A 26,287-nucleotide genomic window follows, 5' to 3' on the forward strand; every position below is an offset into this window, starting at 1 on the left:
AGCAATAGACAGTCTGGGAGATGTTTCTATTCAGAATTGATAAGACACTATTAAAAAAGAAAATAATACAGAATAAAAATATCAAAAAAATCCCCAACTGAAATTCTGAAAATCTAGACAGCAAAATCAATACTGTTTTAACTCCCTATGGGGCAGGTAAAGCTGTGATGACAGTTTATATTGCATGTACGTGTCTGTATTTTACACACAGCACTGCACTTGAAAAAGACACCCCTAACAGAGTTTCTAAATCCTGCTTCAGTACCCATCAGTAGCGAACAACCAGGGGAATGCACCCCCCCCTCCTCTCTTTTGGCTCATGTTGGTTTTCATCTCGATTACTGAGCTGAAAAGTGTCTAACTGATGTCAAAAAACAAGTACTAGAATATCTTAGGGGAGAAAAATTGCTGAAATCATGAATGCTAACAGGCAGCACATAACTGCACATTCCAAATTAACCTTCGGAACCCTCAGCTGATACTGATCAATATCATGATGTCACAGATGGATCTGTTTCTTAAAAATATATAGTAAATTCCCCATATTTCATATATATATATAGACACACACACATATTTATCTCTCATGCATACTAAATATACATGAAAAAGGTATAAAACTTCCAACAATTTAGGAATTATTTGTTATTAACATTCTCAGAAAATCTTACAAGCAACAACCTAGTATTTCAATACCCCTTTGTCCCCTTTGGAGTCCTTAGACTGCCATCAGCCCCACATTTGGATAATCCAAGCCTATATTTTCATACAGAAAAGTGAAATAACCTCTCAGTAAATTTCCACATCATCTATTAACATCCTGAATATTGAAAATACACTGAATTTCAACTTACCAGTACTAACACAATTTTCTCCATCCTTACTGAGCTTCCAGCCTTCGTAACATGAGCACTTGACAGTGTTTTTATGCTGTTCACACACTTGGCTGCACTTCAGGTGCTTGCTACAGTAATCCATAACCCCACAAGTTTTGTTGTCTATACCAAGACTGAATCCTGCAGGGCAGGAGCACACAATTCTTCCTCCAGGAACCACAGAACATTGATGGCTACATCCACCATTGTTAAGTGAACATTCATCTGAAATAACATGGAGAAAAAATAAAAATTAAGGGCTACAAGGGCTCTCAGTTATATTGTATATTCTTAAAGTCACCAGAGCAACTAGAACACATAAAAGGCCTCTAAGCAAACCAAATTTTACATTTCTAAACCAGATTTCTATATTTATTTTTAACATTGTCTAGTGTGTAAATATTCATCACAGAAAAGATGCCATCCGGAAGGACCCTGATAGGCTTGAGAGGTTGGCCTGTGAAAAACATGAAGTTCAACAGGGCCAAGTGCAACAACCTGGGTCAGGGCAGACCCAAGCACAAACACAGGCTGGGTGGAGAATGGGTTGAGAGCAGCCCTGAGAGGCACATGGGGCTGTTGGTAGATGAGAAGCTTAACAGAACCTGGAAATGTTCTCTTGCAGCCCAGAAAGCCAACTGTGCCCTGGGCTGCATCAAATAAAGGGTGATTTCAAGGGAAAGAGATTTTTTTCCCTGAACTCTTGTGAGACCCCACCTGAAGCACTACAAACAGCTCTGGGGCCCCCAACATAAGGAGAACATGGACCTGTTGGAACAAGTCCAGAGGAAGCCGTGAAGACGCTCAGAGAGTTGGAGAACCTCTGCTATGGAGACAGGCTGAGAGTTGGGATTGTTCAGCCTGGAGAAAAGAAGGCTCCAGGGAGACCTTAGAGCACCTTTCAGTATCTAAAGGGGCTCCAAGAGAGCTAAAGATGGACTTTGGCCAAGGGCCTGGAGTGACAGGACAAGAGGGAACAGTTTCAAAGGGACAGAGGGCAGGGTTAGATTAGATATTAAGAATAAATTCTTGACTGTGAGGGCAGTGAGGCCCTGGTACAGATTGCCAGCAAAGCTGTGGCTGCCCCATCCGTGGAAGTGTTCAAGCCCAGGCTGGATGTGGCTTTGGGCAGGCAACCTGGTCTAGTGGAAGGTGTCCCTGCCCATGGCAAGGGAGTTGGAACTGGATGATTTCTAAAGTGCCTTCTAACCCAAACCATTCTATGATGTGAAATCAAGATCTTGTACTTGGAGAGAACTGTAAATGAGCTTAAGTCCTTTCCTGCATACCAATGCCTTTTAAATTGTTTACCTCCAAGAGTATTTTAAGGGGGTTGAAAATGAAAGACTTAACTAAGGAACTAGGTTTTCTCTTATTTGAAGAAAACTGATACGTCAAGCATAAACTCAGTATGATTTTAATGAAACAAAAATCCTCACATAGGCTATGGTGATAAAATTTCAGTAAGATTAACATGGGAACATTTTTTCCAACAGGAAGCATTGAGACAGACAATATCAAGAGTAATCAGAAAAATGTGTCTAAAAGAAGTACCACAAAGATCGCCTTCATCAGATCCATCAGGACAATCTCTTCTCCCATTGCAGAGCTTCTCAGGCTGTAGGCAGATGGAGGTATCATTAGCACAAGGGTATTTTGGTGGTCCACACATATAGCCCTCGCAATTATCCTCATCAGACTGATCCTCACAATCAATATCGCCATCACAAAGCCACGCTTTGCTAATGCATCTCCCTTGGAGAAAAGAGACAATAAACACAGGAAATCAGACTGGAGGCAAACTTTGGTGAAAAAAGCTTCAGTAACAACATATAGATTTTTTTTTTTAATTCTGCTTTTCTATTAATAGCACTTTCCTCTAATGAACAGAAAGAAACAAACTTATATTCTGAAGCATCATCCGCAACACTGTCGACAGACTAATTTTCCAGACACCACCAATCTTAGTTATTTCTATGCTGAACAGAACTGCATACAGGCAGGACACATACTCATATTCTGTTAAATATATCAAATTATACTGATATGTTTAATTTTTTTTTTAATTTCTGCTTTTCTTCATGTTTACTCCAACAGCCCTCCATGTGAGCAATGTTTCAGTGTAAGAGTTTCCACTAGCAAGGGTTTGAGAAGCAAAAATCCTTCTAGGAAGGATTCCCAGATTATATCAGACAAATTATCAGCTTTTAGAGAAAATAACTACAGAGGAGGAAATTTCTTACATGATTTCAGTTTTGTCAAACCAGTGCTCAGATCAGTGCCTTCATTTCTCAAAAGCAGAAAAAGATTTCCACCTTTGTGCTGACCATCAATGTTTAGAGATGAAATAGTTTCTTGATTAAAAAAGGGGTTTTAATCTTTAAAAAAATTAATACAGGTATTAAATTAGAATCAACAAAGCCAGGGATTTTAATAGGTGAAAAGGAGCCAAGATTGGGAATGCTGCCACTTACAGGTGTGTGTGTACTCCTGTCCCAAGCTGGTTTTCAACTCTGAGGCATAAACTTGCTACTTGCTAAATACAACCAGGAGGGACTAATTGTAAATTTTGACAACACCTACACTGAACAAAAGTGTCACATACTTTATTTTCCACTTAACAAAGAGAGAACAGATAGAACCATCGGTTACGAAGCTGATCTTGGACAATTTTTTAATTTTTTTTTTTTTGGTCTATAAGCTATTCACTTAGACAAAATCAAGTTGTAATGGGAAAGAAGGTCCTGGAAATGTTTGGATCCACTCAGAGCAATGCTGGTGGATGCCCAGGGGCTCACTGGCAATGCCTGAGACTGATAACTTCAAACCTGCACAGTGTGAACCCACATGACTTTCTGCCCAGCCTTCCCAGTTCAGCAGCATTTTCCCAGTAGGAAACTGAGACTGATTATGACTTGGAGGGGGGAAGCAAGTGAGTGAGAGTGTAAAATAATCAGATAGGGTAAAACTAGCATGGTTAGAGATTCTGTGCTCTCTCCACACAACATAGCAACTGTCCCCAGCTCCACTGTCTGCTGGGATACAGAATCAGATTTCAATTTCTTTGGAAGGAAACGCTTAAGATTAGTGCAGTGCTTTTCCCTTGATTGTGTAGGGTGCTGATGTTCTCACAATGTCAATGGGATAAAAGACAGGGAAAGAAGAATGAAAAAATAAGTTTCTGCAGCACTCACAAGGCAAATGTGAGACTCTTTGCACTTCTGGTGAAGAAAAGCAAGAAAAACTTCAGGACCATACTACACTGAGTGTGGTTTCAAACAACAAAACATTGTTTTACCAGTGCAAAATCACCTGTAAAATGTAAACAGGGAGGGGTGTCAATTAGAATGAAAAGCTTCCATTATTTCTATAGTGGCCAAAGTCCCAAATATGCTATACTGAACAGACAGAATTGCACAAACACAAGGAATCAAAATTGCATGCATGTTATGTATGCAGTTTATCATTACCTGCAATCACAAATGTTTCAAAAAAATATCCCTATTTTTTATCTTGAATGATCATTGATTTTTATATAATATTATAAAACAGCAGTAGAATGAAAGCTAATGGAAAATACCAACATCAACTAAACTAACCAGAACCCAAAATAAATCAAAGTTGCTTCCAGCAGAGCTCCTAATCTGTTATTTTAATCTTTTATACATTCAAATGTTTACAGGGCAAAACAGTTTTCCTGCCTCTCTCATACCTTAGTGAAGATATGTTTTATAATGAAAGATTCATCTTTCATCATGATATATATGACAGGTTCTTAAGTAGAATATACTTTCAAAGAATTAATCTTTGCCAAAATCCTAAAGAGATGGACTTAATGAAATATTACGACTGTCTTGAAATCATTACTTAAAATTCATCGAAGTATTTTTGCTTTATTGCCCCTTAGGGAAACTCATATTTCTGGTTTCCAGGAACCTTTTTAGTTAAATTCCATCATAAATTAATTGCCTCAATGGATATATCTGTTTTTTTCCATTACTCTTTTCTGTAACACTGAAGAAATACGTGTAACACAGCGAAACAGAAGGCCTGAAGCAACAAGTATGTGGGAAAGCCTGATCCAAATGCTTCTCCAACTTTTTTTATTTCCTACAAATATTAGCAAATACAACAGAATTAACTGTTTTTATACCATTCAGTGCTTGTTGGGATACCGAGCCCACGAGGTTTTTGGATTGATTACATTTTCAACCTTAGGAAAACTACTTTGATGGAGCATTAATTGCATTCAGTTTCCTCTTATAGGTAATTCTTGCTGCCTAAAGCTGTGATGTCTTTCTAACCTGTAGAATGGACTCAATCTTGTTCCCATCGAAATGAAAGAATGTTCCAATGTGACATATTAAATAAAATGTTGTGATGGTCAGTGATCTTGCTCATAGAACACCTCTGAGACTTAGACTGAACCACATTATTTCAAGAACATGGACATTTCTTGTGTTTAAAGCTTTTAGTAGAAATTAGATCTTTACAAAAGCCTCCTGTATGAGACAGAACAAAAAAAAAAAAAAGGACCTAAAGAAGATATTTGTTACCACAGAAAACAATGACCTGAGGATAAAAATACAGGATTGGAACAACATACATAATTTCCTAGTTTACTTGCTGTAGTTGTTTCTTTTTATTCACATTTATAACGTCAACTGAATCCACCCCTTCAGTCAGAAATTTCATCAGTCTGAAAGATCATTATGTCAAAAAGGTTATCAAAGTAGTTGTACAAGAGGCAAAGCTCTAAAGATCTGAAAGTATGAGAGGAGACAGGGAAGGCAAGAAACAAGTGGAAGGAACACTGGCAAACCCACCTTATGACGGATACCCTTTCCACCCACCCTTTGAGTTCCTCCATGTGTCCCATTGTTACATTCTTATTAAATCTTCCTCTCTTTCAAAATTCCTCCCATTCTGTAACTCCACAGTAGCTCTTTCCTCCTCATAAACCCTCAGAGAATCTGTAGGGCAGCCCTACCCATTTCTTCATCATATTTCTGGACAACCTTTCCTTCCCAGCCTTCCTCAGTACCAGCTTCTCTACACTCTCCTCTACTTGAGACATGCCCTCTCCTGGATTCTCACACTGCCCCATCCAGAGGGTACCAGTGCTCTCTTCTTCCAGTGATGGTCACCTATTGACTTTATTTCCTCTATGCACATTCCTTAATTTCCATTCCAAAGGAATCCTACTTCTTCCCTCATCTTTATTTCACCCTGTGATATATTATTAAAACGTGAGAAAAAAAAGTATAAAATAATAGCCCACAGAGTAGCATTAAAATGGTAAGATACAAAATTAACTGCTGCTTGAAAAATTGTAAAGAACTGTATGACAAATATACATTAAAGTTCAGATCTACTGCTTACTAAACTGAAGTATTCATGGCTCTTTTGCATTTGCCTTCAAAGAAGTACTTTATTATGATCATCAGAGTAATTAGATGACTTTTTAAGTAAGATTGCAGAGATTCAGCTCTTGCTCTAGTACTACTAACTGAAAAGTAGGGAGATGGAATAAAAAGGACAGATTTATGTAGTACATAAAACTCAGCTGAAGTACATGCCTGCAATAATTTTCAGAATTAGAATTTAAAATAGAAAGTTGAGTCTTATTCTAATTTAAATTAATCTAGTCTAATTTAAAAGAAGTCTAATCTAATTTAAAACCAGAAAATAATTGGCTAGAAGCAGCCCAACAGTAGTCAATCCTAATCAGGTAGCTATTGCATTTCATATCCTACTGCTACACAACCTCTAGTATAGTTTTCATCACACATCACCACAAACAACCATGTGATGCTCTTAAAAAAATTAGAAAAGCAATTCTGAAATCTGGAAACTCAAGTAACCTGAAGCAATTTTGGCTGACTTTGGATACTACAGCTCAAGAACTGTCCAGGCTGAAAGTTCCAGCGGGACCAACAAAATACTAAAGGTTTAAAAATATAAAACAAAAATAGAAGACACAAGGGGAAAGAGAAAAGTGTCTGTTTATTCAACAAATAATGTGGTTAAAGAGAAATACAACAGAGGTCTTTTGATATTCAAACAGTCAGATAATTTATTAGGAAAAAAAGTTGAGACCACTACTACTCTAAGCAGAAAAAAAAAATCACATTTTTTGCTCAGTGCTGACAAATGCTGTATTTGTAACATGGCACTCACACATGTGGCACTGTGACAGAATAACCAGAGCCAACAAAAACTACAGTAAGGAAAGACCCTGCGCCTCCAGGTATGGAAAAGAATAAAATGAAAAAGAAATAACCAAAAGTGGGCAGTAACATCTCACTGTTATTGCTCTCACCAACTGTCATTTCTCTTCAGAAGTACTGAGTGTTTCAGCTCCACACACACACACACGTTCCTACCCAGACCCATCACGTGCTGTGTTAGGAATCCTGATGCCACCACCTAGCAATCTATAAGGGGAAAATTAGCCAATACCACCTCATCTGTACAATTCTCATAAATGTGGAAGCCAGGCAGCATTATTTCTTTAGAAGAATCCACAGAGAAAATTGCATTTCTCCTCAAACATGACTATTTCTCATAAACCCATTATTGCTCCTTTGTCCTACCACAAGGAATTAAACTGAAAAGTAGCTAAACAAAAAACTGCCTTTGCTGTTTTCTGTTACAGTGCACTGCCAACAAGCCTCCTCCAGAGCAGCAGTTCTGCTCCTTCCAGGACTGATGGAAGGAAAATTGTGAAAGAAAAAAATTATGGATGAAACTGTCACAGCTGATACCTAAAGTGGTGTATTTCCACAAAACTAACAAGCATAACTCCATTTTCTTCTAAATCAAAGCCATAAACCCTTGAATTTAACCCAAATGTTTGATGAAAATATTTTTTTTTTTTTTTTGCTGCATTTCTATGTGGCAGCCAGAGATGTCATACTTCATCCTGTTAAAAAACATGTTGCTCTCCTTACACATGACTGCAAACTTAGAGGAGTGTACAGTGAGGTAATGTAGTTTGGAAGTGAAACTGTGGACTTTAAAAAGTTGTTCTAGTTCTTTGTGCTGCAAAGATAACTCATTCAAAGGGTTATGCTGAAATTAAATATTTGTTATTTCCTTTTATTACTGTAGCTGTACTTGGGAAAATTTCAGCTTACCACCAGAATGGGTTTTTCACTCTCTGTATCTAAAATCATTCAGGTCAAGCAAGAAACCAAAGTTCAGCCTAGGAAGTAAGTTTTTCCAAAAGGTAGTCAAGACTAATAACTAAAATCTACACTTCATCTTGTATTCCACACTGCCTCTAACCTTGTTCTTTGCTTTCTATTAACTAAAGTAGTAACGTAGTAACATCTCATTAGTTTTCCAAATGGAACTGCTGAAAATAAGCCTCATCTATTGAGATTTCACCTTTCTTCTCTCTCATAATTCAGCTTTAGTCACTTGGGTTGGTATTACCTTTTCCCCATCTAAGCACTAGGAAAAAGCATCAGCAAGAAGTGGATTTCCTGGGTCAGGGTTTCCATCAGTCTATTTCAGGAAACAAGCCATTCTATTAGAAGGCAATAATCCATTTTTACTTATGGAAACTATTTAATTTAACAACTGCCTAATCTACAGATCTTCATGGAACTGGTGAGAACACAAAAGGAAATGTTTTATTTAGACAAAATTCAGTATTCCATGTTTTTTTATCAGGACATTATGATTTCTATAACTTTAAAATTCAAACAGTAGCAAACTGCTTTTACACAGCTCACTTAATTAGTCTGCCACTTTTATCATGCTTAGCTATAACACAGGCATTAGAATGGGTTCTCCTTTCCTGTAATAATTACAGTTGCCTAATAAAAATAATATTAGTACTTATTATAATCTGAATTAAATTTGGTTTTGAAAGTTATATTAGCCTTAATATCCCATTAAGCTTTGAAAGAAATTACAAAAATATTAATACAATATTGACGTATATTAATTTCTTCTTTAAATGGACTTTTCCTTAAAAAAAATTCCATCTAAACATTTTTTGGCCAAATATCCTCATGTAATTATTGTCACGCTCTTTTCACATCTTTTAATGAAGTATACTTAGGGAAAAATTATTTTAAACATTCTCAAAGAATATATTTTTCTTCCAGTGTTGCAGTTCTAATTCTTCAAAGTCTTCTAGCTAATTACTTTATACCACTTTATTCAACTTACTTCTAAGGCCAAAGACAGAAAATAGAAGAAAATACCTGGACTTTGGAGTACTATTAAATGCTACATTTAAATATTTGGTTTGATGTACTATCATAAAGAGTAATTTCAGCTTTGAGTAAGCTCAGAACTCATCCATTTTGTATTGTAAATCAGAAAACAGGTTAGGGGATGTATTTTCCTGGTATGAGCACAATAAGCAACCTCACCTCAGAAGTATTAATCATTAAAAGCACTAGTCAAACAGTAGGTATGTGATCAAACAACACACACACATACACACACTGAGCAAATGAAAGTAAAACATATCTGCAAGCACATACCTGTACTCTGGCAAGAGAACTTTGTTTTTTCATCACACAGTCGGATAGTTCCATTACAGCCCTTTTCATCACTCCCATCTTCACAGTCCTTTTCTCCATCACAGCGCCACAACTCAGGGACACAGTTCCCATCAGGACTGCACTGAAATTCCCTCCCATTGCACCTTCCAGGAGAGGGAGTTTCTTAGAAAAATAAGAATTACATTGAAGAATTTTGCTCATGTGATTTTTTATTTTTTTCCATTCCAAGTCTACATTGACTTAGAATCCAGCTTCCTAACAAAAGCCAAAATCAGAGTCCCCAGGTATAACACTCAAAACTCACTATTCCATCCTAACTCATCACTCCAACACAAGCTTCAGAAAAGCTCTTTCTTATCCCGCTCACGCCCTTCACTCCTCTCCTCTGCTACAGGCTTAAGGAAAATACCAATTTTTAGTTCTTTTTTTTTCACAGAGGTCAGACAGGAATGAGTTTGGAGATGCAAAGATGACCAAGGTCGAGTGAGCTTTCCTGGTGCTTCACACGCTCTACCTTTCATTCTCAAGCTACATTCCCTCCTCCTCCCTCAGTCTCTTTTATCCAACAAAGCCCATCTCCTAGTTCACAAAACATGAAAGGTCACACTTGTGCTCTAACAAGGCCCCAACACCTGCCTGGTTTGTGTTATCACAGCACTGGCAAAACAGTTGCAGCCACTCCAAATTCCACAGCAAGGAACTTGAGTTCAACGCAGCTATGGAACCACTGTTGGCTGCTTCAAAGCATAATTACCATGTGAGTTTAATTATTCACCACATACATAATTCTCTAAGTATTTTCTAGATTATGGCCTTTTCAATCTTATCCTTGCTTTCCTTTTCCCAAACTATTACCACTGTATTTCTATTATTAAATAACATACTAACAACAATAACATGCACTTTACAGTAATGACATACTTATACATTCCTGTTTGTACCAATAAGCACTATTTGAATAAATTCTTGTAGCACTGTTTGCAAATATACATTTTATAGTATTTAAGGTTGCCTTGGATTTTTTTTTAACTAGTTTACATTCTTGCATTCTTTGTAAAAGCTTTAAGCTTCAAGATGGACATGAACAAGGGTATAAGTGGGTTGCTCAGTTCCAGATTAATTAAAATAAAAGTAATTTTTGTAAGTGTATAAAAATTAAGGACCTCAGTCATGATGCATTCTAATTCATCTATTTGTATGAGGTTTGCAACTAGATTTAGAATATAAACTCATAAAAAGGGACCAATAACACTGTATACAATTACTTTGTTGTGGAAAAATCATTATGAAAAATATATGAAAGATATTCCTTCATTCTGGTCTGATTATTATTTATTCTTTGTTACAAATGTCCTTCCCTTCTCTGCCCACCCAAATAAATACAATATATAGCATTTAAATAGGCTGTAGTTTGTTAAAATGCTTTGATTAAAAAAAAAAAAAATCCTTACAAACTCAAAAACTTGGATCACACAAAAATGAGAGTATGCATGAAAAAATACACAGAAAATATCAGTAACTACTTAAGGAATGCTTCTTACTGTCTCTTCACCTAGACAGCATGCATCTCTGTAATAAGACAAACCTCACAAATAGCATTATTCAGTAAACTATAAAATTTATCTCAGTGTAATACCCATTTTGCTTTCAAATGCATTCTTCTTCTATGATACACTTCTGTGTTATATTGCACTTGACATGTTTCCCATCCCAACCTCTACTGAGGTTAAAAGCATCATCTCTTTTTCCACTGACTGAAGACATGTCTTCGGTATTTCTAACAAAGTATTCTCTGTGTTTATAAGTATTAAAATGCGGGAAGAAAAAAAAAAATAAATCTGACCTTCCTTGCTGCAGTTTGTTTTGGTTTCATCACTGAAATCTCCACAGTCATTGTCACCATCACAAGCCCAGTGACCCGGGATACATCGACCATTATGACACCTGAACTGGTCAGCAGAACAGGAGTGAATGCAGCCCAGCTCATCACTTCCATCACCACAGTCATCATCTGCAAATATTAATATTTTAAAATACAAAAAAAAAAATCTGAATAAAAGATGTGAGGAGGGAAAAATATTTCCAAAGAGGAGGAAAAAAAAAAGTGTAGTATAAATACAGTAAATACAGTAATATGCTTACTGCCCATAGGCACATGGTGAAATTATTTCTAATGCAAATAACACCTTAAATCTTATTTACCAACAGCACTCAACTCTGTCACTTTGGATCATCTAACCCTTTACAGCTGTTCAGCCACAGGCACCAGCAAGCATAAGAAGGCTGTAGATTTTCTTAATTTCTTTAGTTGTGTGTAACTACACAGACTTGCAGACACACTGGGTTCACTTTACTCTCTTAAGACAGTTAATCACAGACAAAAAGAGCTTTATATAAACCAAAATGAAACCCTGATGGCAGAATTTCTTTTCAATAGTATTAAACCTGTTGTTTCCATGTATTTGCAACAGTGCAAGGTTGCATGAAATAATAACAAGCGTGGAATGAAGTTTCTTTTTTACTCTAATGTTGTAGTCATTACAACAACCTAAAGGCAATTTCTGTAATTTGATTGTGGTCATGAAGGGAGCAAAAAGATAAATATGTTAGATAAACTCTAAAGGGTCTCCTTGCACAGAATTTCAGTCAGCACAGAGTGATAATTTGGCGAATTTGTCCATTTACAGCTACGAATTCCTGCTGGACTCATAAAATTAAAGTAACATTAAATGCTTTGATGGATGAAGAACCAACCCAATGTTATTAGGACTGGCATGACATCACTGCCACACCAACAGTTCTAAGATTCATTTGAACAGCTGCCATTCAAATATGTACTTCTTTTAGACAAAAAAACCCAAATACATTGTAAAGTCTTCCTGTCCTTCATTCTCGTGGGATCCTAGTTCTTTAATTGAACTTGTCCACAAACAATAAAAAAACCCAGATATATTGGTCACTGGAACTATTTCGTTTTCTAAAAGCAGAGGATACTTTCAGAAGCAATAGCTTGACATGTTTTTTTTTTAATAATGAAGTAACATACTTGATTCTACATAATATACTGTTTGTAACTATTACCACATCCAACGCCTCATTCCTTATATGAAGTTTCAATACTGCTGCTTTCTAGGTCAGGTCAGTAATTTAAAAATGGTTTATTTATTCTCTGACCACTTACAAGTCAAACTGGCAATATCAGACTCAGAAAAGAAGCGTGTGCATCAAAGCAATATTTATGTAATATCCATCATATTCATTTCACATATGGAGCACTTGATACTTGCCTGAATCACAGAGCCATTTGCTGCTAATGCATCTTCCATTTCTGCATATAAACTGAGTTAGTGGCTCACATGTTGGGAATTCTGTGAAAGTGTTCAAAAAGAAATAAAAACTATTTAATGTATATCCTCTTCAGTAATGTTCTTCCACCCTCCTATGCGCATAAGTCACAAAAGTGTGCTGTATCAAACATCAGCTACTTAATCTGGAGAGGAAAAAAGGGTGAGACATCAAAAAGAGAGGGTAAAAAAAGCTTTAAAACAGTAAATACTAGTCCAAACTCCATCCTTCCTCCACACAGGCAACTAAAATGCATTATTTTGTGCCATATAACATGGTCCTACATTCCCATCAGACCAGGGCTGGTTTTTGCATTAAGCATGATATTATTTATGAATAATTATAGGTTGATATGAACAACTGATATGAACCATATTCTATGTGTTTATTTATATAAAAGAGTTCTCCAATTGCAATAGCACTGCCAGTAAAAAACAGGAAATGGAAGACTACAAAATAAGAAGGTTAAGCAAAAGAAAAGAAATAAAGTTACCCTACACTGGTATAATAAAATGCAAAATTAAAGCATCAGTATTTACAAGTCGTTCCTCCAAGCATTTCAGGAAAGTAGTAGAAATCTGAAACAATGTAATTAATAAATAATAATCTATATTACACATATATTTGTTTTTATAATTGTCTAATATGCCTCTGCATAGAATTACTCAAATATAGTCTGAATTTTTTCCAGAGTTCTTTTTCTTCTAAAACCCATGACATAGCCAGATATGTGCATTCATACCATCAACCTGTTCAACAGTTTGGAAAATACAAGATCTAGTTTACAAAACCTGGTAATTCAAAGAAAACAATCTGAAAGTCTCAGCTGAGTCCTCACTGCTACTTATGTGGCCTAATTCTCAAAAAAACCCCAAAGTACTGATGAGATTTTCTAAATCTTTAAAAAATGTCATTAAATGTAAAAGTTCCTGAGGACAAGAAATGAAATTGCTTGTCTTAAAAAGCCTTGGCTTAAAAAGAGTCACACAAGAGAGCACTAAGCCAAAGCAGATGCATCAAACAGCAAATTTAGAGATCCCCAAGAACTTCACTGGATGTGATTATCCTGCTTCAAAACAGAAAAGGGTGGGAAAAAAGCTAATATTGATGGCAACACTCCTAGAAAACTAGGAAGTTTTGGAGTTTGCCTTGGGGTTTTTTGTGATTTTTGTTTGTTTTGTTTTGCTTCATTGGCTGTTTTGTTTGGGGGTTGTTTGGTTTTTTGTTATATAAAAAAACCCCCACCTTTTTTCTTGGGGAACACATTACAGTGACAACAAAAATCTCTTCTGAGACAAATAATGGAAATTATGGAAATGTTCAACTGCAATAGTACTTAGCTACAATACATGCCTTATGTGCTTCAAGCAAAGCTGAAAGCAATTTTTAATTTTGATTTTTAGCTGTTCAATAATTTTTCCAGAAATTTAACTAATATTTTAAATGTATTTTTTCCCCTTTCCCACACATTAATGCCTTCATGACTTCATCTGCACGTTCATCTGTCTACCCAAGACCTGTAAAAAGGGACAGAAGCTAACTAAAATGACTTATGCTTATCCTCACCAACATCATCATCCCTCTCATGATTTCCAGCCCCCCACAGCCTTTCCAAGGATGTTTTACAGCCCTTCCAGTGTTTGCTTCTCATGGAGCCAGCCTCCACCATCATCCACAGCTCCTCCTCACATCCTGGAGGACACAACACTTCCCCTCATTGTCCCTATGGTCTCTCTACCACCTTTCTTTCCTATTTCCCAGCAGAGATGCACATCCTGTAGCTGATTCATATCCTGCCCTACCCTGGCTGTCCTGAAGAGAGAGAAAGCAAGAATGGTGCTTCTTGAGCTCACAGTGAAGTCTCTCCACAGTGGAGACACCGATCTCATTTTTCTCTGCTATCCTTGTGCATGCAAGAATTTTAAAATGTTTCAAAGAAGAAAATATATGGTACTAAACAGAATAGCTAAATAAATGCTATTAGTGAACAAAATATAAGGCAGAACGAAAAATATTTGACATATTTCCACAACCACAGTGCTTGAGGATAAAGAAACAAGATTCTAAACCATGAAACATATGTAAAGTTTGGCTAAACAGAGAAACAGCTGGCAAAATAAATCCTGATTAAATGATCTGAAGAAATATTCCAGATCAGCTGAGAGGACACTAAACAAAATCTATGGGAAGGAATTACAAAGATGCCATTAAACTCTGCGTGTTCCTAATGTGTCTGAGAACAAGGCACAGCCAGTCAGATAAACTGTTCTAGCAGTGAGTGCCAATGCTGTACCATTACCCAGAGTGTTATAATTTTAGAGATTGCAAAATGCAACGGGATGACTTATTCTACCTCTGTACACAACTGAATTTATTTGATATGAAGCACGGCATTAGAAGTCTACCTTAATAATATTATAGTTTTTACTCATATAATGACTTTATTTTATGCCCCATCCTGAAAGTGTTCAAGGCCAGGCTGGATGGGGCTCTGAGCAACCTGATCTACCAGAAGGTGTCCCTGCCCATGGCAGGGAAGTTGGAACAAAATGGTCTTTAAGGTCCTTTCCAACTCAAACCATTCCATGATTCTATATTTGCAGACAGCTCATTGACCCTTGTGCTCTCAGACTCACAGCAGTTACCTGTGCCCTGCCAAACAGATGACTATTAAAAACCTTAATTGTTTGGGAGCAGCTGATTAGAAAGAGCACACCTCCCTGCAATATCTCTGCAAAGCAGCAATCAGCACAGCTGCTGAAATTCTCATAATATAATCAAGAAATGCTACTTTTTTTCTGCAAAATACAACATCAAAGTATCCTTCTGTTCAGACTTAAAACAGGCTTATTATATTGACATCTAGAATATGCTGAGGGAGCCCATGTGAAGAGGTATGTGGCAGAGATAAAGAATAATTTTTGAGGGTGAGAGTATTTGATAATGGGCTGTAAATTAGAAAAAGTGTTAAGCTGATTGATCTGCATATTTGGTATTGTAGTCAGGAGCTCCTTAATAGAAAATTCTGCCTCTGTTTTGGGTTTATTTATTAATCAAATTCTATCTGCCATTTCAGAAATACCATCATCAGTTCATATAAAAACAAGATGGTCCCTCATACCCATCAGTTTCACATGAACAGAAATCCCTATACGTTTTACTTTTTTACAGAATAATTTCACTTTTTTTTTTTTTCCCCTAAAAGAGAATTTACTTACCACAGGATGTCATTTCATCTGTCCCATCCCCACAGTCATCCTCCCTGTCACACAGCCACGATGTCGGAATGCAGCGTCCATTCCCACAGGAAAATTGGTCAACCTGACACGTTCTTGCTGTCAAGACAAAACACTCCAAAAATGCGAGGAAATGGACTAAATCCATCAGGTCTCCCGGTGCATGTCTGTGTGTAGAAGTGGCAAGTCTGGAGGGCACCTCCTTGGCCTGCTGAACATTTCACCTGATCAAACTAAACATCATTCACCTCCTCTGGCGTCAGAGAAAACTGAGGCCACCTGTTCTACCTCTGTTATGTGGAATTCTTAGTGGTTTCTTCACCATATAAGACCATGAGGTTTTACATGTAATGATACAAAACTAGGTGGTAGAAGAGCATTAGTGCCAGATGAAATAACGCTAATGCCAGAGGTGAAGCAAGCAAAAATCAGGGTATGAAAATGTCCTCTGATCAGAATATTAACAAATTGCACTCCATAACATAAATAATGATCTTGTGAAATTCATATTTACAGAGAAAAATGGCACAGCATGTGTGCATTGTGCCTGGCCTCACTGTTCTTAGAATCATAGCCTTTGCAAATACATAATTGTAATTATCCATTAAAGGAATCAATGTATGTCATCTTCCTGAAGAAATAAAGATCACTAAAAGAAACCATGCTATGTAACTACATAAATTACTTCGAAAGATGATGAATAGTAAGACATCACTAAGAAAATCTAACATGTAAACCTGTCATTACTTAGAATTTTGTTAATTCAAATGTGAACCTATAACAATGCCAGTGATAGTGACACAGATTTTGATTCCAAATTTAAGGTGTTTTTTTTTTATTAGAGTTGTGTATGTCATTCTACACTTTAAAAAAATGGCTGATATTTCAAACCCCTCAATAATCAAAATAATATTTCTTCATTTGGTATTCTCAACTACCATTTTCCTTTTTCTTCATAGAAATAGCCCGAAATACAAGAGAAGAATATAAGTTTAAAGTATTTCAAAGAAATAATTTTTTTAAACATTAATAGTGTTTGTCACTGCAGGAATAAATGGAAAAACAAGAATAGAAAATTCAGTCCATATCCAACTGACACAGGCATAAAAAACATGGTCTTCAAATAAGACTCTCATCCTGCAAGTAAACAGCTGAATATCAAAGGATATCAAGATGTATTACAATCCACGATAACACAGTAGAGGTGATATGGACACTATAGGTCTGCATTTGTGCTACAGTGCTTTTAGCCAAACCACAAAAGTAACAATCAAAACTGGTTATTATACATAAGAAAATTTAGATCAAGTAAAATGAGTTCAGGGAATATTTTAGCACACAGTGTGTGCTGTCTTTCACTGCATTTCAGCTTAAAATAATCATCAGCTTATTGATGCCTGATATTTTGTATTCTGATATTTAATGCTTGTTTACTGTACTCTGAAAACAAGCACTAAACATCATTTCCACAAAAGCAAAAGGCAGATTGGGAACTCCATGATTTACTGCAGTGGAACCAGTAAACAATCTTCATCTGGGTATTTCCTTAAAAATCCACTGTACAGTTAATAACTTACAAATGAAAACAATTTAAATGCACTGAGTGGAAACTGAATAACTAATTAGGCATAAAGTAAATCAACATAAAATTTACTAGTGACATGGCTCTTCTCATGGTATGTTGACAAACAAAATTCTAGCTGCCAAAAAGAATTTGTACCTGAAGTTTGTACCTAAGCATTGCATTGACAGTCAACCCACATGGACAGATTAAGTGCTGAAGTACTTTGGAAAGCACAGCTGAGCATATGGATTAAGTAAAAGATAATTTTTATTCCAGCCTTAATGGCATCAAAATCTGAATTAATTTTAAATGTCAATAATCAGATTATACTAGTAGCAGACTGGTTCAGTTCAGCTCGTATCAGTCCTGAACTATTGATGGAACTGATGTTAGACAACTTGTATGCATAATCAAGCGTAATTTTTACCTGCACAAGTTTTATTTGATTCATCTTCATTATTACCACAATCATTGGCTCCATCACAAAGCCACCTCTTGGGAATGCAGCGATTATTTTGGCACTTAAACTGATCATCAGGACAACTATGATTGACTGTGGAGGAAAAGAAAAAAAAAAAGAGAGATTTTTCCTAAGAAAATAATCTGAAAAAAGCAGCTGAAAAGAGCACATTAAGTGGTATTTCCTGGTAATGCAGTTAGTGGAGTTATCCTGTATATATAACCACCATAACATAAAAATTGTTTGACAAACCAGTCAATTAAAAAATATTGCAGTGCTCCAATCATAAATTAAGCAATACATAGTAAAGATTCTTCTGTCATACTACTGTCAATATGGAGATCCTCTTCTATTAAGTGATAAAAGGTAGCAGCATTTTATACTGTTGCTATCTCCTTAAAGAGACATGTCCTTGGTCACATTTTAGCAGTATGATGAGGTTTGCTAACTGAAGAGCATATAAACAAAGGAAAACACCAAAGGGAACAGATGCAAACTGCTAAGTGCATATCCAAAATACTATACCACAGTGAGGAGGGATTTGGGCAGGCCATAAAATGCTTCTAAAACGATGCACATTACTGTCAATGGCCACATATAGATCTGCTGTTTACTTACCATGAAATTGTAGGTGTCAAAAAGTGAAATATGCAACACAGTGTAAAACTAACAAAAAACCCCTTGGTATTCAAGAGTGAACAAGGTATCTCTCAAACATTTTTTTGCTGGCTCTACCAAGTATCATGGAAAGGATGAAGACTGAACACACAGAAATTATGTCAAAACTATTGGCCTGCTGTTGCACCTGTAGCAAGTGTATATGCTGTGTTTCTTTCATGCTAATAACATCTGTTATTACCACATCTTGTTAATCTTCATCTAGACAAGAGCAGTAAACTACACACAGTTTCAAATGCTGGGTTAAAAATAATCTCGAGCTATTTTTCACCTGCTCAGCCAACCACAGTCTTTTCCAAAGTTTAACATACATCTAGAAACAAACGGTATTTAAAATGAAAGGATGTCTTGCAGGCTTATCCTTGACATTTCAGTAGCTTTTATCTTTGACCTTTCTACCTGTTCTTCCTATTGAAGATGACACAGAGTGAGGGTGATATCAATAGCACATGACCCTTCATGAGTGTTTTGGGTGCAGGGTACAGAAACACTGCAAGTAGAGAATAATTAATAACATGAGTAGAAAGGTGTTCCAAATCTAATACTCCTGAAGAAATCTAGTTTGCAATGTGACTGGAGAACAAAACTCTTAGCATCCACGTAATAAAATTACAAATTGAAGACTTTTTTTTTTTAATTTGACTTTATTACTAGACACAGATACCGTTCTAAGTGGTAGTTAAGCTTTTGCACACAGATATTTAGTAATATATGTGTGTATTCTATTCATAATTGTAAATATTTCAAACTCATAAAGAACTATTAAAGTTACTATAGCAACTGCTGAAGAGAGATCAATGTTATCATACTGGCCACATGAGCTATAGATCATGTATGGATTTAAGATCAGATTATGATTTCATCTGTATCTGCATAAATCCTCAGAGAATTACAAGCTTTGATCAATGAATTGGTCTCATTAGACTGATTTAATACAGAATCAAGTCCAATCTACCAAAAGATTTTCCTTCTCTCTGTCTTTATTAGTTGAGCTCCCTAATTTAAGTGCAAGAAACCCAGTATTAAAAATGCTAGCAAGCACTACAATTCAAAACCCGAAAAATATTTTGAAAATAACTAGGATGGAATCAGTAATGACTTCTAGACAGAACTATCAAAATACATAAATGCTTTGAGAAAACCCCAAAACTGGCTATTTAACAGACATATATAAAAAGATCTAGGCATTACAGCTCAGTATGTATCAGTAACATCAGGCCAGTGGGAAGCAGGCAAGATTTACCCAAGGATGTATGAGCAAACTCACACAACACATTCTCTCAGCCTAATCGGCTTCACAGAAGCCTCAGCAGAAGAACATACATCCATTTTTGGACATCCAACCCTTAGAATCGAGTCAGAAAAATCAATGAGATTTGAAAAAAACCTCATCATCTACTGGAAAAAGAAAAAACAGAAACAAACTATCAGATTGTTTGGTCTCAAAGAGATAAGAATGAGAGACTATGATAAGAGTTTTCAGCATATAGAACAATGCTGCACAGCAGAAGAGTGTTCATGTCTACAGCTGACTGTGAAAAAACCAACATATTTTCATTTCAGTAAAGGAGACTTGGTTTAGAGAAATGATCTAATGACAGAAATAGAAAGTAGTGCAACAAACTGAGTAAGGGAAAGAACTGTCATTGCTGCAACACTAATTTTATAGCAGGCTACCTAAGTACCTTCCAGGAATGACAGAAATACATAATTGATATGTTCTCTATTACTTTGCTTTTCAACAGTGGAACTCCTCTACTGTAAAAAAATACAGCTCCAGTAAAACTAATTTTAAAGACAAACTACATCTAATTTAAAACTGGAAGTGGTGTAGGGAGTTGGGTTTTGGTTTTCTTATTGGTTTTTCTTGGTGGGGTTTTTGTGTTTGTTTTTTTTTGTTTGGTTTTTTTGTTTGTTTGTTTTTGTTGTTGTTGTTGTTGGTTGGTTGGTTGGTTCGGGTATTCTTTTGGGGTTTTTTGTTTGTTTGTTTGTTTTTGTTTTGTTTTTGTTTTGCTGTTTTTTTTTTGTTTTGTTTTGTTTTTTTTTTTTTGTTAAGAAATGCATTACAGTATCACAGAAATGTTCATGCTTGAAAGGGAACTGCTGAGATCACTTAATCTAATCTCCTGCTCAAGCAGAGCCAAGTAGAGCAGGTTTCCCAGGACCACATGCATATAAATGTTGAGTATCTCCACAGACAGAAACTCCACAACCTTTCCAGACAATCTTTTCCAGTGCTTGACTACACTCACAGAAAAGAAGTGTTTTCTTTCAGATGTTCAGATCTGTGCTCAGATAAAATTCATGCTTTTCAGTCTGTGTCCATTACCTCTTGTCCTGCTAGTGGGCACTAAGGAGAAAAGCCTGGCCTCCTGTTCCCTGCCATTGGGTATTATACCATGACCCATATAAAAAAAGGGCAACAGTGGGAAACAAAGTAAAAAATACCAACATTTAAAAAATCAGATATGATGATGTCGAAAACAAAAGATGATTGGTCCTCTATGCTATGAAATGAGTACATGAGTGTCATTTGAAAGGACTGCTATGCATGAAAAGAAGAATATGAAAGATTTACATGAGTGACTTAAGGATTAGCTCTTTTGATTCCCTTCAGACTTACACTATTTTGTGTCCAATTTTTAAAAGAAACTATGGATTGTGGGTTAAAATGTAAATGCATACATACAGCAGATTTCGGAGTGTTCATCACTGCCATCCAGGCAGTCATCGTCCCCGTCACAGCGCCAGCGATCCTGGATACACCGTTTATTGCTGCACTGGAACTGCTCAGCTTTGCACAACTGGGGTGGCACTTCTTCATCTTTAACTAGGAAAAACATCAAAGGAGGACATCTACTTTATCTGCTTGATACATACACAGTGCAATACTACTTCTATATAATTCTTGTTCTTGGTCTTCAGAACATTTCTAAGTAAATTTGGCATGTTTGAGGTAATTCCACCTGAAGCTTGTAGCAGCTCACATATCTGAGTGCATGGTTGAAGTAATATATTTTTAATAAATGGAAAGAACTCTGAATAGAATGGCACTCAAACTGTTTTTTAAATTGGTGCTTAGAAGATAGTGTAAAAATACCAGTTTAAAATATTACAATACCTCATCAACAGCAGAAAGGATATATTCTTACAGACATTGACCAAATTCCGGTGCATATTTGGGGCTAGAAAATGATTACTGAAAAGCTGAATCTTGTATCCAAGCAACAACTCAAACACCTGCATTATGCACTGGTACAGGCTCAGAAAAGAAGAAAGGATAAAATTCTGCTGGGGTAGAATTAAGTAGCAAGCTACAGGCTTATTGATAAATCCAGGCAGTTATATTTCTCAACATCAGGTTCAGAATGCTTAATGTGTAAATACCACATATCAGTCTATGACCCTGTAAGGAACACCAAAGTCCTTGGAAAGAGCCAGGTAGTGAAGTGTATTGGGGAAAAAACAAGAAACCTGAGTCATTCTCATCTCAAAGTCTCTCTTCCTAATGCTTACTTTCCATCTTACCAGTGAGAAGTCCACCTTCCAGTACTTTCTGTTAAAAAGAAAAGTAGTTTTCTTTAGCAACAGTGATGGCTCTGCCAGCCATGAATTTGGGTCAAATTCAAGGTCACTGCCAGCTCAATAATGCTCATCATGGTATGAAATAATCCTTATGCTTTATTCATCTCCACAGGGTTTCTTGCTGGAGACTTATGTAAGACTTTACACACTACACTTCAAGAAATAGATCAATGAGATTTAGGAAAAAAAAAAAAAGAGAGTATCAGGTCTAAACATTAAGAAAAACCACCTGTAGTACCTGACAAGTTATTTTTTTTACTTAAAAAATCCAACCTTTTATTATAAAACTTTTTTATTTTTGTTTCAATGAATATATCCAAGGAAGAGATGAAAAAAAACACCGATATTTGCACAGCCTGTGTCAGAATCTATTATACATAAATGCATCTGCTTTACATGTTTTGTGAACAGTTTCAGCATGAACATTGTAATGCCGGACTTCTGTTTAAGAAACTTAGTTCATAGAATAATCTGAAAACTTTATAAAGATTTAATATAATAATTATATGGATTAATTCTGGAAATTTTTAAAACCAGTTCAGTGAAATATTTAAGTGCCTTATCATATTAGACATTCTGAAATATTTTCAGTGCATTTTATTCTCACATATTGTGTACTTAATATTCTGTCCTCTTTGAAAAATCTTTATTATATTTAATAAACTGTCTTCAACTAGAATCTTTATCCAAGGAATATTTCTTTATCTTATAGAACCTCTAGGAGGCCACACTTCCTCGTTTTGTTTTTTAGGTCTGACTTGATCCCTTGACATCAGCATCAACTCAGATGTTCTTTAGGAATCTTACTCATGCAGGTTGTTCTGTTTTCCTCCAAAAGCTGATTATCAGCACAGGCACAAACTCTGCCTCCAGGAATGGCCAAACACAGAGTGCTGCAGCCTCCATTATTAACACGACATGCATTGTCACCTGGGAGAAGAAAAAAAAAAAGGCAACTTTAAAACCAACAGCCATGCTAGAACTAGATGATTTTTTTTTTTTTTTTTAACAACAAAAGCACAGGAAGAATTTTTTACAATTATTTTCCTCTCATTTTAGGGATATATTATTCTCATAGTTAGGTTACTGCAGGTTATAATACTTAAACATATTTTGTTACAGGTTGTAATACTCTGTAATAATAAAAAACACATAAAAAAAGCCCTGTACCATCAGCCCATAACATTCTATCACCGTTTTTTAGGAGGGGAAAAAATACTGCAAAATATTTGATACAGCTACATGCACATAGTGCTTTCAAGAAATCAAACAGTATATAAAGGAATGTTCTGAAGTTAACTGGCATGTGCACATGTTAAAACAATGTGACTGCAAAAACAGACTAAGTGAAAAATGGAAAAAAGAAAGAAAGCAAATTAAAAGCTTAAAATGAGACCTAGAGAGGATAGAACACAGGCAAAAACGCCACTAGTCTTTTCTGAGCACACCTGCTATTTCTTTGCTTTCTTTTTCCCTGTTAATGTTTCTTCCCAAGAGCTGTGCACTGTTCACACGAAGATGCTGACAGCTGTCAGGTGTTTTAATCATCTACCAGGGGCTGCTGCATTCCCACCACCTCACTCCTTAGGCAAGCAGACTCGAAACCACTGAAAGCCCACTGAAGCAAATGTTACAATTTCTGTTTGTGTCACTTTGGTCATGACCTAATTGCTTAGATATGCACTGCTGAGGACATCCAACTTGTCATGATCACAGCTCTGTTGGTGATAAGTGACTGTGATCAAGCAAGTTATAAAATTTCATGTCTGCTGAACCTTTAAATTAAACCAACTTTTTTTCATCTTCCTGTTCTGGTAAAAAACAGGTGCTCCTCTCCCTACTCCTCCTCTTATAGTGCACAAAACACTCATCAGCTTCCTGAGTTAAAACAGACTCCACACAACTCCCTCTCCTCAGAGTGCCATCACTTCACTTTCCATGGAAAATATAATATTACGTTCACATAGATGTAGCTGTGAACATGAATATTAAACTGTCCTGCCAGAGCCATAGCTGTATGTGCAGGGAAATCTTTTCAAATTACCAAATGAACATCAGATAACCAGCAATACTTTAAGAATTTGAAAATTTTCAAATTTTAAGATGAACCCTGGTATGTCTTACCATACAGTAATACTAACCTTTTATTATACTTTTTTCTGACCCCTCATACATCCTTTCTTAGATGAAAATATGTCTGTTAAAAACCCACTGAACTTCCAAATTAATCTGTGCAAAATGATTAATAGAGAACACTGTGAAAAGCCACTGTGGCTGTTGGGAGAGAGGGAGATGGCAAGAACACAGCTGTATAAACAGGAAAACTGGGAATTCTCTATGCAGCGTGAGGGCTGGATCACAGCTTTAGATAGAGCAGTTCCAAATTAGACTGGGCATTTTATATACATTATTGGATCTTGACTTCATGTCTTAGACTGTGGCCTAAATCACTACAAAAATCAACTCCTTCATTACATCTGTGCTCACCAAAGCCCAAATAATTGAATAAAACATCAAAAGAGTACGAGATGTATTTGATTCTGGATGTTGGAAAAGCTCACGTAAAACACAGTTTCAGAAAAAGTAGCCTTGAAACTCTCTACATCTTTACAGAGCCACCCATTGTACAAATCAAAAGATGTCAGTAACACAAAGATTTAAGAAGTTATCAGAAGCTGCCAAAAGAAACAACCCAAAATATAATCTTCAAAAGTGACTCCAGAATTATACAGCACAAGTCAAGGAAATTTGAAGTGATTTAATTAAAGAATGCACATGTGTTTGTCATTTCACTCAAAAAGAACAAGCTTAAAGAATAAAAGACTAAATCAGACAAATACAGAAAATGTATTGAATAGTCACGATGATTCTGAAGCCCAATGAAAGCCTAAAATAAATAATATCAAAATTAAAACACCTGATCAAAGTCAACTGCTCCTTCTTGAAGATAAAAGTTGCTACTTAACCTCATAATTGGGATGACAAACTACAGCTCAGTAGGTTACTTGCAAAGTAAGTGATAAAAGAGAGGATGATGACAAGGAAAATGGAACTACCAGGAGTTAAAGCAAAGAGATCCTAGATAAAAAGGTTTATAAAGTGAAGTCTTCAACCTGAAGGTGCAATGAGATCTTCAGTCCAATAAGTCTTGCTGAAGAAACTCCTAGGCTAAAATGTCTCCCAAAATGCAGTTCAAATAGATTAAGCCTCTTTACTGAACAAGCTGTGGAACTTTTAAAGCTACCAAGTGCTTAGGAAATTATATTTCCTCAACTATTGTTCATAACAGCTACTTTATATGGGTGTTCTTAAAATAGTCCCAAAAACTTTAAAATACTTTCAAAGCTATTATCACGTTTTTCATATTTTGCCAGCCTTTAAAACAGCTGCTGCCCTGACATTTACATGTGACTAAAATTAGGCTGATTTCATTTTAATTAGCTAAAAATTAGGCCAAAGCTAAAAAAAAAACCAATGTAATTGTATCTCAGTCATCGTTCTCAGGAAAAAAAATAAATATGGCAACCGTACACATTTGTTTAATCTTCTCATTTAAAAGATACACTGAAGTATTTATTGAATTTGTACCTGCCTATAAAAATAAGCTCAAGTGCCGTTGAAGTTGTGTAAGCACACTTAGGATCATACCAGAAACATGAAGAGCAGCAGACTGGAGCTCAAGCAGCTCTTTGCAATCTGAGGAGTTAAAATATGAACTGATTTCAAAAGAGGCTATTTTAACTGCTGTGAATGCACTTATACAAGAATTATTTACATATAAGTAGCAATCTCCCCTTTCACTGCAGTGGAAATATCCACAGGCTTGGCAGACTTATATGCTGACTGTAAATCTAACTCCTATGACCCTTTGGGTCTCTCATAGAGACCTGAAGACTAAGCCTAAGAAAGATGAATTCTAATCTCCAAAAGTAAGAAAAAAAAAAAATTCCTCCACAAGAGGATCATGTCTCAAGAGATACAGAGACAGTGAAAAACAACTCTCCTCAAGGATGTAGCAA

The 26,287-nt window shown here is 36.0% G+C and overlaps 1 protein-coding gene across 1 annotated transcript in view; it reads right to left on the bottom strand.

Annotated features, from left to right (window-relative positions):
* LRP1B (LDL receptor related protein 1B) overlaps positions 1-26,287 on the bottom strand; it is a 506,665-nt gene that overhangs the window by 204,451 nt on the left and 275,927 nt on the right. The window contains exons 15-23 of the mRNA XM_051810328.1: positions 23,076-23,198; positions 21,373-21,513; positions 17,973-18,098; positions 15,964-16,080; positions 12,688-12,768; positions 11,244-11,411; positions 9,380-9,562; positions 2,430-2,630; positions 855-1,100 (exon numbers count right to left, since the gene is read on the bottom strand). Of these exons, the coding sequence (XP_051666288.1) occupies positions 855-1,100; positions 2,430-2,630; positions 9,380-9,562; positions 11,244-11,411; positions 12,688-12,768; positions 15,964-16,080; positions 17,973-18,098; positions 21,373-21,513; positions 23,076-23,198 (1,386 nt within the window). The remainder of the gene's footprint in view (positions 1-854; positions 1,101-2,429; positions 2,631-9,379; positions 9,563-11,243; positions 11,412-12,687; positions 12,769-15,963; positions 16,081-17,972; positions 18,099-21,372; positions 21,514-23,075; positions 23,199-26,287) is intronic.

This window comes from Manacus candei, unplaced genomic scaffold (genome assembly GCF_025592945.1).
Source record: "Manacus candei isolate 608988 ecotype Guabito, Panama unplaced genomic scaffold, ASM2559294v1 h1tg000077l, whole genome shotgun sequence".
NCBI classification, from domain to species: Eukaryota; Metazoa; Chordata; class Aves; order Passeriformes; family Pipridae; genus Manacus; species Manacus candei.